General features: G+C 40.3%; 1 protein-coding gene across 1 annotated transcript in view; it reads right to left on the reverse strand.

Annotated features, from left to right (window-relative positions):
- The window catches only part of LOC137649557 (putative cyclin-dependent serine/threonine-protein kinase DDB_G0272797/DDB_G0274007), a 12,247-nt gene extending 8,959 nt beyond the window's left edge, over positions 1–3,288 (reverse strand). Inside the window, exon 1 of the mRNA XM_068382543.1 lies at positions 3,150–3,288. Within this exon, the coding sequence (XP_068238644.1) occupies positions 3,150–3,155 (6 nt within the window). The 5' untranslated portion in view covers positions 3,156–3,288. The remainder of the gene's footprint in view (positions 1–3,149) is intronic.
- Positions 3,289–12,500: the final 9,212 nt, after the last annotated feature.

Genomic DNA, 12,500 nt, shown 5'->3' on the forward strand with positions numbered 1-12,500 from the left:
GTATCCACCATACCTTTGTTTTTATTGTTTTAACTCAAACTCCCCTTCGAATAACAACAAAATAATTCCATATTCAATATTCTCATTTTTATATCCTTCCTTTACCCCTCCGCAATATAACCACCAAAATTTAGCAAATGAACCCTTATCTTTTCCTCTCTCTATCCTCCCCCATTTGCCATTCCCCACCGAGGAGGGTTAATCTACCTCCCCTCTTCCTCCCGCGATCTCTCCCCAATGTGCTTCCCAAATCCACTTCTAACCAACGAGTGCGAGATCAATTATCGAATAATAACAATTATAGGTCGTAACAATCCAATAGCCAACGTCGCTAAGCTAGTTACCTCGCTCCGTATTGGCCCCCTGCCGTTTCACTTAGCATTCTCATCACAATTCTTCTTCTCTTTTATCTGTGATCGCGCTTGGGGCCGGATGCAAGGGGGTCGTGTCTTCATCAGGAGCGGTCTGTGGCGTCGTGCCTTCATCAGGACTGATCTGCGGCGTTGTGGGTCTATCAGGAGCGGGCTGCGGCGTCGTGTCATCAGGAGTGGTCTGCGGCGTCATGTCTTCATCAGGAGCGGGCTGCGGCATCGTGTCATCAGGAACGGTCTGCGGTGTCGCGTCTTCATCAGAAACAGTCTGCGGTGTCGCGTCTTCATCAGGAACGGTCTGCGGTGTCGCGTCTTCATCAGGAACGGTCTGCGGTGTCGCGTCTTCATCAGGAACGGTCTGCGGTGTCGCGTCTTCATCAGGAGCGGTCTGCCGCATCGTGTCTTCATCAGGAGCGGTCTGCCGCATCGTGTCTTCATCAGGAGCGGTCTGCCGCATCGTGTCTTCGTCAGGAGCGGTCTGGTCTGTGGATTCGTGTCTTCATCAGGAGCGGTCTGCCGCATCGTGTCTTCATCAGGAGCGGTCTGCCGCATCGTGTCTTCATCAGGAGCGGTCTGCCGCATCGTGTCTTCGTCAGGAGCGGTCTGGTCTGTGGATTCGTGTCTTCATCAGGAGTGGTCTGCAGTGTCATGTCTTCATTAGGAGGGGTCTGCGGCGTCGTGTCTTCAGCAGTATTGGTCTGTGGCGCTATGTCTTCATCAGGAGCGGTCTGCAGCGCCATGTCTTCATCAGTATTGGTCTGCGGCGTCTTGTCTTCATCAGGAGCAGGCTGCGGTGTCGTGTCATCAGGAGCGGTCTGCGGCGTCGTGTTTTTATCAGGAGCTGTCTGCGGCATCCTGTCTTCATCATTATAGGCCTGTGGTGTCGTGTCTTTATCAGGAGCGGGCTGCGGCGTCGTGTCATCAGGAGCGGCCTGCGACGTCTTGTCCTCAGGAGTGGTCTGCGGCGCCGCGTCTCCATCGGGAGCGGTCTGCGGCATCGTGTCTTCATTAGGAGCGGTATGCTGCGTCGTGTCTTCATCAGGAGCGATCTGCTGTGTCATGTCTTCATCAGGAGCGGTTTATGGCATCAGGTTTTCATCAGAAGCGGTCTGCTGTGTCGTGTCGTCCTCAGGAGCGGTCTGTGGCGTCGTGTCTTCCTCAGGAGCAGTCTGCGGCGTCGTGTCTTCATCAGGAGCGGTCTGTGGCGTCGTGTCTTCATCAGGCGCGGTTGAAAACCCTCCTCTCGTTTGACGTCCGCCGGATTTGATATGCGGCCTTTATTGAATGGCTGTTGCTGTAGTATTTGGCAACATAGTCTGTTAATGAAGGGTGAGGGTGTGAGAGGGGTGCCATCTATTGGGGAATTAGGCCAATCTTCACGAGTGCAAATGTTACTCTTCTCTCTCTATCTCTCCCCTTTTCTCTCTCTCTTTGATGTGAGCAATCTTTAATCCATTGTGGTCAATGGAGAGAGAGAGAGAGAGAGAGAGAGAGAGAGAGAGAGAGAGAGAGAGAGAGAGAGAGAGAGAGAGAGAGAGAGAGAGAGAGAGGGTGATTTTATAAAATTGTTTATTGTTTAAGAAGGCTTTTTTTTAAATGTTAGCAAAGTATGTTACTTACGATTAGTAAACAATAATGTTTTCTATGTTTTTTCTCTTGGCACTGCGATTAAAAGACAGAGAGAGAGAGAGAGAGAAAGAGAGAGAGAGAGAGAGAGAGAGAGAGAGAGAGAGAGAGAGAGAGAGAGAGATGCTTTATAAAAAAGGAAAATATCTGACCTTTTTCTTAAAGAAAGGAAGTTTCACCGAAATGCTGAGAAAGGGAAGATTGTGATCGTATGAAGTGTGTGAGGAAAAAGAATGGGATTCAACACAATTATTTTGATATAGAAAACTTTTTACTCAAATAAGGGATGCTACTTATCTGTCACTCCAAAATCAAGCCATTGTTCTCTAGTCTTGGGTAGTGCCATAGCCTTTGTACCTTGGTCTCCCACTGCTTTGGGCTAGAGTCTCTTGCTTGAGGGTACACTCGGGCACACTATTCTCTTATTCCTCTTCCTCTTGTATTTTTTAAGTTTTTATAGTTTATATAGGAGATATATATTTTAATATTGTTACTCTACTTGAAATATTTTATGTTTCCTTGTTTCCTTTCCTCACTGGGCTACTTACCCTGTTGGAGCCCCTTGGTTTATAGCACACTGATTTTACAACTAGGGTTGTAGCTTAGCAGGTAAATTACTAATAATAATAATGAGGAATACGTATATCCATACCGATCAAGTGAATTTATATGGAAATAAAAAAAAAGTATATATACACGAGAAATATGTGTGAAATAGGAAAAGTTGCGTATAATTGAATTGACTTTACGAGTGTGTTAAGGAATGAAGTACCTATGGGTAATGCCATAGCCTCTGTACCATGGTGTTAGACTGTCTTGAGTTAGAGTTCTCTTGCTTGAGGATACACTTGGGCACACTGTTCTATCTAATTCCTCTTCCTCTGGTTTTTTTTTTCTAAACTTTTCATAGTTTATATATGAAAAAGTTATTTTAATGTTCCTGTCCTTAATTATTTTAAATGTTCATTACTTCTCTTATAGTTTATCTATTTCCTTATTTCCTTTCCTCATTGGGCTACATTTCCCTGTTGGAGCCCTAGGGCTTATAGCATCATGTTTTTCTAATTAGCGGTGCAATTTAGCTAATAATAATAATAATAATAATAATAATAATAATAATAATAATATGACGAATTAATTGCTTTTCTGTACTTGCATGTGACGAATAAGCTTTCGTTAGTGTCTTCATTATTTTCCTTCACGAGTTACCTTGCGCCACAACAACGGGAACTCAGCGTTTTACAGCTCATTTAACCTAGTTGCCCTTCGAATCGACCACGTCTTGGCGTTCACAGCTTGCAGGGCCTTTTCCTTGAAGCGGGGCCCCTTATGGTTGGTGGCACCTGACACCTGCAGCCCCTCCCTTCACTCAGTAGAGACAGGCAAGCCCTTCCGGGTCAGGAAGGCGACTCAGGCAGTGGCCAACGAGAAAAAGCGCTCAGGCCACGTAAAATAGTGCTCATGTTCCGACCACACTCGGGCACACGTTTGCTCTAGATGTAGAGAGCGGGAGAAGGTCTTGTAGAAAATGCGAATGATTTATAAAGCTCTCTCGCCGTTTTTCGGTGCGTGATATTACTAACATACATAGAACGATCATAATAATGATGCAGAATAATGATAATTATGTAAATATATAAGAAATTATCATTAGGTTTAAAAAGGGGGAAATTTAACTTGGCTAGAACGACAACTGTGTCAAGGTTAAAATCACGAGTAGGCTAATCCAGTAATTCTACTCATATGGTTGGCTGGCTGATATTCAACAGGCCTTATGCCAGAAGGAACCTTTCCCTAAAGGCTGCCCGGATATAGGGCAAGGTGTTCTGGGAAATAATTGGCCTGGTGTAGACTTTTTAAATCATGACCAAAACAGAGACTATTTTATTGTCAAAATTAAGTGACAGTCACTCGCTGAAACTCGAGAAATTAGAATAAAGAATCATGGCAGTACCAATCTCTCTCTCTCTCTCTCTCTCTCTCTCTCTCTCTCTCTCTCTCTCTCTCTCTCGAGAGAGAGAGAGAGAGAGAGAGAGAGAGAGAGAAAGAGAAATTAAGTAACGGCATAACTGAGTTGAAATACAGTAATCGAGAAAACTGGACCAGTTGTTGAAAATATGTCATTAATCAATCACTCAGAACTCCTGCTATTCAGTCTGCCTGTCAGTCTAAGCTCACTTAATAAGCGCCTGCTATTCAGTCTGCCTGTCAGCCTAAGCTGACTTAATAAGCTCCTGTTATTCAGTCTACCTGTCAGTCTAAGCTGACTTAATAAACTCCTGCTATTCGATCTACCTGTCAGTCTAAACTGACTTAATAAGCACCTGCTATTGAGTCTACCTGTCAGTCTAAGCTGACTTAATAAGCGCCTGCTATTCAGTCTACCTATCAGTCTAAGTTGACTTAATAAGCTCCTGCTATTCAGTCTACCTGTCACTCTAAGCTGACTTAATAAGCTCCTGCTATTCAATCTACCTGTCAGTCTAAGCTCACACAATAAGCTCCTGCTATTCAGTCTACCTGTCACTCTAAGCTGACTTAATAAGCTCCTGCTATTCAATCTACCTGTCAGTCTAAGCTCACACAATAAGCTCCTGCTATTCAGTCTACCTGTCACTCTAAGCTGACTTAATAAGCTCCTGCTATTCAGTCTACCTGTCAGTCTAAGCTGACTTAATAAGCTCCTGCTATTCAGTCTACCTGTCAGTCTAAGCTGACTTAATAAGCTCCTGCTATTCAATCTACCTGTCAGTCTAAACTGACTTAATAAGCACCTGCTATTGAGTCTACCTGTCAGTCTAAGCTGACTTAATAAGCGCCTGCTAATCAGTCTACCTATCAGTCTAAGTTGACTTAATAAGCTCCTGCTATTCAGTCTACCTATCAGTCTAAGTTGACTTAATAAGCTCCTGCTATTCAGTCTACCTGTCAGTCTAAGTTGACTTAATAAGCTCCTGCTATTCAGTCTACCTGTCAGTCTAAGCTGACTTAATGAGCTCCTGCTATTCAATCTACCTGTCAGTCTAAGCTCACACAATAAGCTCCTGTTATTCAGTCTACCTGTCAGTCTAAGCTGACTTAATAAGCTCCTGCTATTCAGTCTACCTGTCAGTCTAAGCTGACTTAATAAGCTCCTGCTATTCAGTCTACCTGTCAGTCTAAGCTGACTTAATAAGCGCCTGCTATTCAGTCTGCCTGTCAGCCTAAGCTCACATAATAAGCTCCTGCTATTCAGTCTACCTGTCACTCTAAGCTGACTTAATAAGCTCCTGCTATTCAATCTACCTGTCAGTCTAAGCTCACACAATAAGCGCCTGCTATTCAGTCTACCTGTCAGTCTAAGTTGACTTAATAAGCTCCTGCTATTCAGTCTACCTGTCAGTCTAAGCTGACTTAATAAGCTCCTGCTATTCAATCTACCTGTCAGTCTAAGCTCACACAATAAGCTCCTGCTATTCAGTCTACCTGTCAGTCTAAGCTGACTTAATAAGCTCCTGCTATTCAGTCTACCTGTCACTCTAAGCTGACTTAATAAGCTCCTGCTATTCAGTCTACCTGTCAGTCTAAGCTGACTTAATAAGCTCCTGCTATTCAGTCTACCTGTCAGTCTAAACTGACTTAATAAGCTCCTGTTATTCAATCTACCTGTCAGTCTAAACTGACTTAATAAGCTCCTGCTATTCAATCTACCTATGAGTCTAAGCTCACACAATAAGCTCCTGCTATTCAGTCTACCTGTCAGTCTAAGTTGACTTAATAAGCTCCTGCTATTCAGTCTACCTGTCAGTCTAAGTTGACTTAATAAGCTCCTGCTATTCAATCTACCTGTCAGTCTAAGCTGACTTAATAAGCTCCTGCTATTCAGTCTACCTGTCAGTCTAAGCTGACTTAATAAGCTCCTGCTATTCATTCTACCTGTCAGTCTAAGCTGACTTAATAAGCTCCTGCTATTCAGTCTACCTGTCAGTCTAAGTTGACTTAATAAGCTCCTGCTATTCAGTCTACCTGTCAGTCTAAGCTGACTTAATAAGCTCCTGCTATTCAATCTACCTGTCAGTCTAAGCTCACACAATAAGCTCCTGCTATTCAGTCTACCTGTCAGTCTAAGCTGACTTAATAAGCTCCTGCTATTCAGTCTACCTGTCAGTCTAAGCTGACTTAATAAGCTCCTGCTATTCAATCTACCTGTCAGTCTAAGCTCACACAATAAGCTCCTGCTATTCAGTCTACCTGTCAGTCTAAGTTGACTTAATAAGCTCCTGCTATTCAGTCTACCTGTCAGTCTAAGCTGACTTAATAAGCTCCTGCTATTCAGTCTACCTGTCAGTCTAAGCTGACTTAATAAGCTCCTGCTATTCAGTCTACCTGTCAGTCTAAGCTGACTTAATAAGCTCCTGCTATTCAATCTACCTGTCAGTCTAAGCTCACACAATAAGCTCCTGCTATTCAGTCTACCTGTCAGTCTAAGTTGACTTAATAAGCTCCTGCTATTCAGTCTACCTGTCAGTCTAAGCTGACTTAATAAGCTCCTGCTATTCAATCTACCTGTCAGTCTAAGCTCACACAATAAGCTCCTGCTATTCAGTCTACCTGTCAGTCTAAGCTGACTTAATAAGCTCCTGCTATTCAGTCTACCTGTCAGTCTAAGCTGACTTAATAAGCTCCTGCTATTCAATCTACCTGTCAGTCTAAGCTCACACAATAAGCTCCTGCTATTCAGTCTACCTGTCAGTCTAAGCTGACTTAATAAGCTCCTGCTATTCAGTCTACCTGTCAGTCTAAGCTGACTTAATAAGCTCCTGCTATTCAGTCTACCTGTCAGTCTAAGCTGACTTAATAAGCGCCTGCTATTCAGTCTGCCTGTCAGCCTAAGCTCACATAATAAGCTCCTGCTATTCAGTCTACCTGTCACTCTAAGCTGACTTAATAAGCTCCTGCTATTCAATCTACCTGTCAGTCTAAGCTCACACAATAAGTGCCTGCTATTCAGTCTACCTGTCAGTCTAAGTTGACTTAATAAGCTCCTGCTATTCAGTCTACCTGTCAGTCTAAGCTGACTTAATAAGCTCCTGCTATTCAGTCTACCTGTCAGTCTAAACTGACTTAATAAGCTCCTGCTGTTCAGTCTACCTGTCAGTCTAAGCTGACTTAATAAGCTCCTGCTGTTCAGTCTACCTGTCAGTCTAAGCTGACTTAATAAGCTCCTGCTATTCAGTCTACCTGTCAGTCTAAGCTGACTTAATAAGCTCCTGCTATTCAATCTACCTGTCAGTCTAAGCTGACTTGATAAGCTCCTGCTATTCAGTCTACCTGTCAGTCTAAGTTGACTTAATAAGCTCCTGCTATTCAGTCTACCTGTCAGTCTAAGCTGACTTAATAAGCTCCTGCTATTCAATCTACCTGTCAGTCTAAGCTCACACAATAAGCTCCTGCTATTCAGTCTACCTGTCAGTCTAAGCTGACTTAATAAGCTCCTGCTATTCAGTCTACCTGTCAGTCTAAGTTGACTTAATAAGCTCCTGCTATTCAGTCTACCTGTCAGTCTAAGTTGACTTAATAAGCTCCTGCTATTCAGTCTACCTGTCAGTCTAAGCTGACTTAATAAGCTCCTGCTATTCAATCTACCTGTCAGTCTAAGCTCACATAATAAGCTCCTGCTATTCAGTCTACCTGTCAGTCTAAGCTGACTTAATAAGCTCCTGCTATTCAGTCTACCTGTCAGTCTAAGCTGACTTAATAAGCTCCTGCTATTCAATCTACCTGTCAGTCTAAGCTCACATAATAAGCTCCTGCTATTCAGTCTACCTGTCAGTCTAAGCTGACTTAATAAGCTCCTGCTATTCATTCTACCTGTCAGTCTAAGTTGACTTAATAAGCTCCTGCTATTCAGTCTACCTGTCAGTCTAAGCTGACTTAATAAGCTCCTGCTATTCAGTCTACCTGTCAGTCTAAGCTGACTTAATAAGCTCCTGCTATTCAGTCTACCTGTCAGTCTAAGCTGACTTAATAAGCTCCTGCTATTCAGTCTACCTGTCAGTCTAAGCTCACATAATAAGCTCCTGCTATTCAGTCTACCTGTCAGTCTAAGTTGACTTAATAAGCTCCTGCTATTCAGTCTACCTGTCAGTCTAAGTTGACTTAATAAGCTCCTGCTATTCAGTCTACCTGTCAGTCTAAGTTGACTTAATAAGCTCCTGCTATTCAGTCTACCTGTCAGTCTAAGTTGACTTAATAAGCTCCTGCTATTCAGTCTACCTGTCAGTCTAAGTTGACTTAATAAGCTCCTGCTATTCAGTCTACCTGTCAGTCTAAGCTGACTTAATAAGCTCCTGCTATTCAATCTACCTGTCAGTCTAAGCTCACACAATAAGCTCCTGCTATTCAGTCTACCTGTCAGTCTAAGCTGACTTAATAAGCTCCTGCTATTCAGTCTACCTGTCAGTCTAAGTTGACTTAATAAGCTCCTGCTATTCAGTCTACCTGTCAGTCTAAGTTGACTTAATAAGCTCCTGCTATTCAGTCTACCTGTCAGTCTAAGCTGACTTAATAAGCTCCTGCTATTCAATCTACCTGTCAGTCTAAGCTCACATAATAAGCTCCTGCTATTCAGTCTACCTGTCAGTCTAAACTGACTTAATAAGCTCCTGCTATTCAGTCTACCTGTCAGTCTAAGCTGACTTAATAAGCTCCTGCTATTCAATCTACCTGTCAGTCTAAACTGACTTAATAAGCTCCTGCTATTCAATCTACCTGTCAGTCTAAGCTCACATAATAAGCTCCTGCTATTCAGTCTACCTGTCAGTCTAAGCTGACTTAATAAGCTCCTGCTATTCAGTCTACCTGTCAGTCTAAGCTGACTTAATAAGCTCCTGCTATTCAGTCTACCTGTCAGTCTAAGCTGACTTAATAAGCTCCTGCTATTCAGTCTACCTGTCAGTCTAAGCTGACTTAATAAGCTCCTGCTATTCAATCTACCTGTCAGTCTAAACTGACTTAATAAGCTCCTGCTATTCAATCTACCTGTCAGTCTAAGCTCACATAATAAGCTCCTGCTATTCAGTCTACCTCTCAGTCTAAGCTGACTTAATAAGCTCCTGCTATTCAGTCTACCTGTCAGTCTAAGTTGACTTAATAAGCTCCTGCTATTCAATCTACCTGTCAGTCTAAACTGACTTAATAAGCTCCTGCTATTCAGTCTACCTGTCAGTCTAAGTTGACTTAATAAGCTCCTGCTATTCAGTCTACCTGTCAGTCTAAGTTGACTTAATAAGCTCCTGCTATTCAGTCTACCTGTCAGTCTAAGTTGACTTAATAAGCTCCTGCTATTCAGTCTACCTGTCAGTCTAAGTTGACTTAATAAGCTCCTGCTATTCAGTCTACCTGTCAGTCTAAGTTGACTTAATAAGCTCCTGCTATTCAGTCTACCTGTCAGTCTAAGCTTGACTTAATAAGCTCCTGCTATTCAGTCTACCTGTCAGTCTAAGCTGACTTAATAAGCTCCTGCTATTCAGTCTACCTGTCAGTCTAAGCTGACTTAATAAGCTCCTGCTATTCAGTCTACCTGTCAGTCTAAGTTGACTTAATAAGCTCCTGCTATTCAGTCTACCTGTCAGTCTAAGTTGACTTAATAAGCTCCTGCTATTCAGTCTACCTGTCAGTCTAAGCTGACTTAATAAGCTCCTGCTATTCAGTCTACCTGTCAGTCTAAGCTGACTTAATAAGCTCCTGCTATTCAGTCTACCTGTCAGTCTAAGCTGACTTAATAAGCTCCTGCTATTCAGTCTACCTGTCAGTCTAAGCTGACTTAATAAGCTCCTGCTATTCAATCTACCTGTCAGTCTAAACTGACTTAATAAGCTCCTGCTATTCAATCTACCTGTCAGTCTAAACTGACTTAATAAGCTCCTGCTATTCAGTCTACCTGTCAGTCTAAGCTGACTTAATAAGCTCCTGCTATTCAGTCTACCTGTCAGTCTAAGCTGACTTAATAAGCTCCTGCTATTCAGTCTACCTGTCAGTCTAAGCTGACTTAATAAGCTCCTGCTATTCAGTCTACCTGTCAGTCTAAGCTGACTTAATAAGCTCCTGCTATTCAATCTACCTGTCAGTCTAAGCTGACTTAATAAGCTCCTGCTATTCAATCTACCTGTCAGTCTAAGCTGACTTAATAAGCTCCTGCTATTCAGTCTACCTGTCAGTCTAAGCTGACTTAATAAGCTCCTGCTATTCAGTCTACCTGTCAGTCTAAGTGACTTAATAAGCTCCTGCTATTCAATCTACCTGTCAGTCTAAGCTGACTTAATAAGCTCCTGCTATTCAATCTACCTGTCAGTCTAAGCTGACTTAATAAGCTCCTGCTATTCAGTCTACCTGTCAGTCTAAGTTGACTTAATAAGCTCCTGCTATTCAGTCTACCTGTCAGTCTAAGTTGACTTAATAAGCTCCTGCTATTCAGTCTGAGTGACGGATTAAGATGACTTAATTCACTGAACCATTAGAATATCTTTCAGTTATTTCAGGACTTCAAAATTAAAATGTTCAACTGAAAATCCACTCAGTTAGGAAGTCATTCACTGAGCCAGCTAAGATAGAATTTCAGCAAGTTTTATTCAGAAGTAACAACGGAATTTTCTCTCTCTCTCTCTCTCTCTCTCTCTCTCTCTCTCTCTCTCTCTCTCTCTCTCTCTCTCTCTCTCTCGGAGAAAATAAGGAAGGAATTGTGGAAAACATTTATAGTTTTTGCTGTCTCTATTTATTGGATTGAAATTATATATTTACGGGAACACCCACCTTGTTTTAGGTCAACTTCACAAGGTCATAGCCTAAACTCAATTATAATTTAATCTTGAAAATAAATCTAAATATTTTGATATGTTTGTGATGTAGAATGATTCCTTACTATATGTATATTATATATATATATATATATATATATATATATATATATATATATATTTATATATATATGTATGTTTATATACACGCACATATATATATATATATATATATATATACATATATATATATGTATGTTTATATACACAAATATATATATATATATATATATATATATATATATATATATATATATATATATATATATGTGTATATAAACAAACACACACACGTATATATATATATATATATATATATATATATATATATATATATATATATATATATGTATGTATGTATGTATGTATATATATATATATATGTATATATATATATATATATATATATATATATATATATATATATATATGTATATATATATATATATGTATATATATATATATATATATATATATATATATATATATTTATTTATTTATATACTACCAGTATTTCATTGTAGTCATTGTGAACAAATTTTAAATAGTTACATGAAAATTGTCAAAAAAATAGGATTTTGTTGTTGCTACAATCTGCTGTCAGATGCCGAGAAATCGCATCTAAGGATGTTTCCTCCTAAAGATATTTCTGGGGAAGGTCCCCAAGACACCCACCGTCAGTACCTTTTCAAACTTTAGCCCCCAACTCACCCCACCCGAAAAAAATGCTCATATGCCCTTGGTTCATGAAATAAGACACCCTATAGAGAATTAATATCTATAATTGGGTTTAGGATTAGTTCACAACGTATTTGCTGCAGTCATGAATATATTTTGGTTAAATTTGGGGTTTATAATTCTATAGCCGAGTTGCAACTCTGCTTTTAGAATATTTGAATCTGCACTATATATTTTTTAATACATATCTGTTTTTAACATATAATTACTATAAGCTGGAGCCTAAAAATCAAAAGAAAAAGGGTGTTATTAGAATTGTGACTTTTTGATGAATGGATTGAAAAAATATTACCAAAGTATGTTTTATTAATGACAAAATTCTTCAAATTTGAATAGAATCTGAGTGTTTCTACTTAATGTCCAAAGATGGCAGCACATATCCTTCATTCCATTCATGAGAATGATTCTATCCAATTAGAAAAGGGTGATAGATTGATACATAATATGTATACTTGCCACACATACTGTATATCTACATATTATGTAGATATACAGTATGTGTGGCAGGTATGAATTATACTCTGTTCTAATTGAATAAGCTATTGTGGGCTATTTTCAAACCACAATGACTTCATGGAAGGTTCCAGAAGGCAAGGATTAAAGAGCTCTACTTATTGTTTATTTCTTGGCCAACAGATGGCCTTAGCAGTATGATACAAAATCGCTAATTACCTCATCAACCACTCATTATAATTTTCATTACTTCATTTCTGTTGCCATTTTAGCACAAAATTGCTATAAAATAAACTCGTATGAACTTGATATTTCTTGTTGTCTGGCCACAACTTAATTCTTAAGAAATTAAAAATTTCACAATAATTGTCACAGAAATATTTCCTTAGCGAACAATCGTTAGTTCAATTACATTTGGGGGGGTCGCCAGATATGCCACGTACTGAAATGGGCGAGACAATGAATCAATTACACAGTT

The sequence above is a fragment of the Palaemon carinicauda genome, chromosome 11 (assembly GCF_036898095.1).
Source record: "Palaemon carinicauda isolate YSFRI2023 chromosome 11, ASM3689809v2, whole genome shotgun sequence".
NCBI classification, from domain to species: domain Eukaryota; kingdom Metazoa; phylum Arthropoda; class Malacostraca; order Decapoda; family Palaemonidae; genus Palaemon; species Palaemon carinicauda.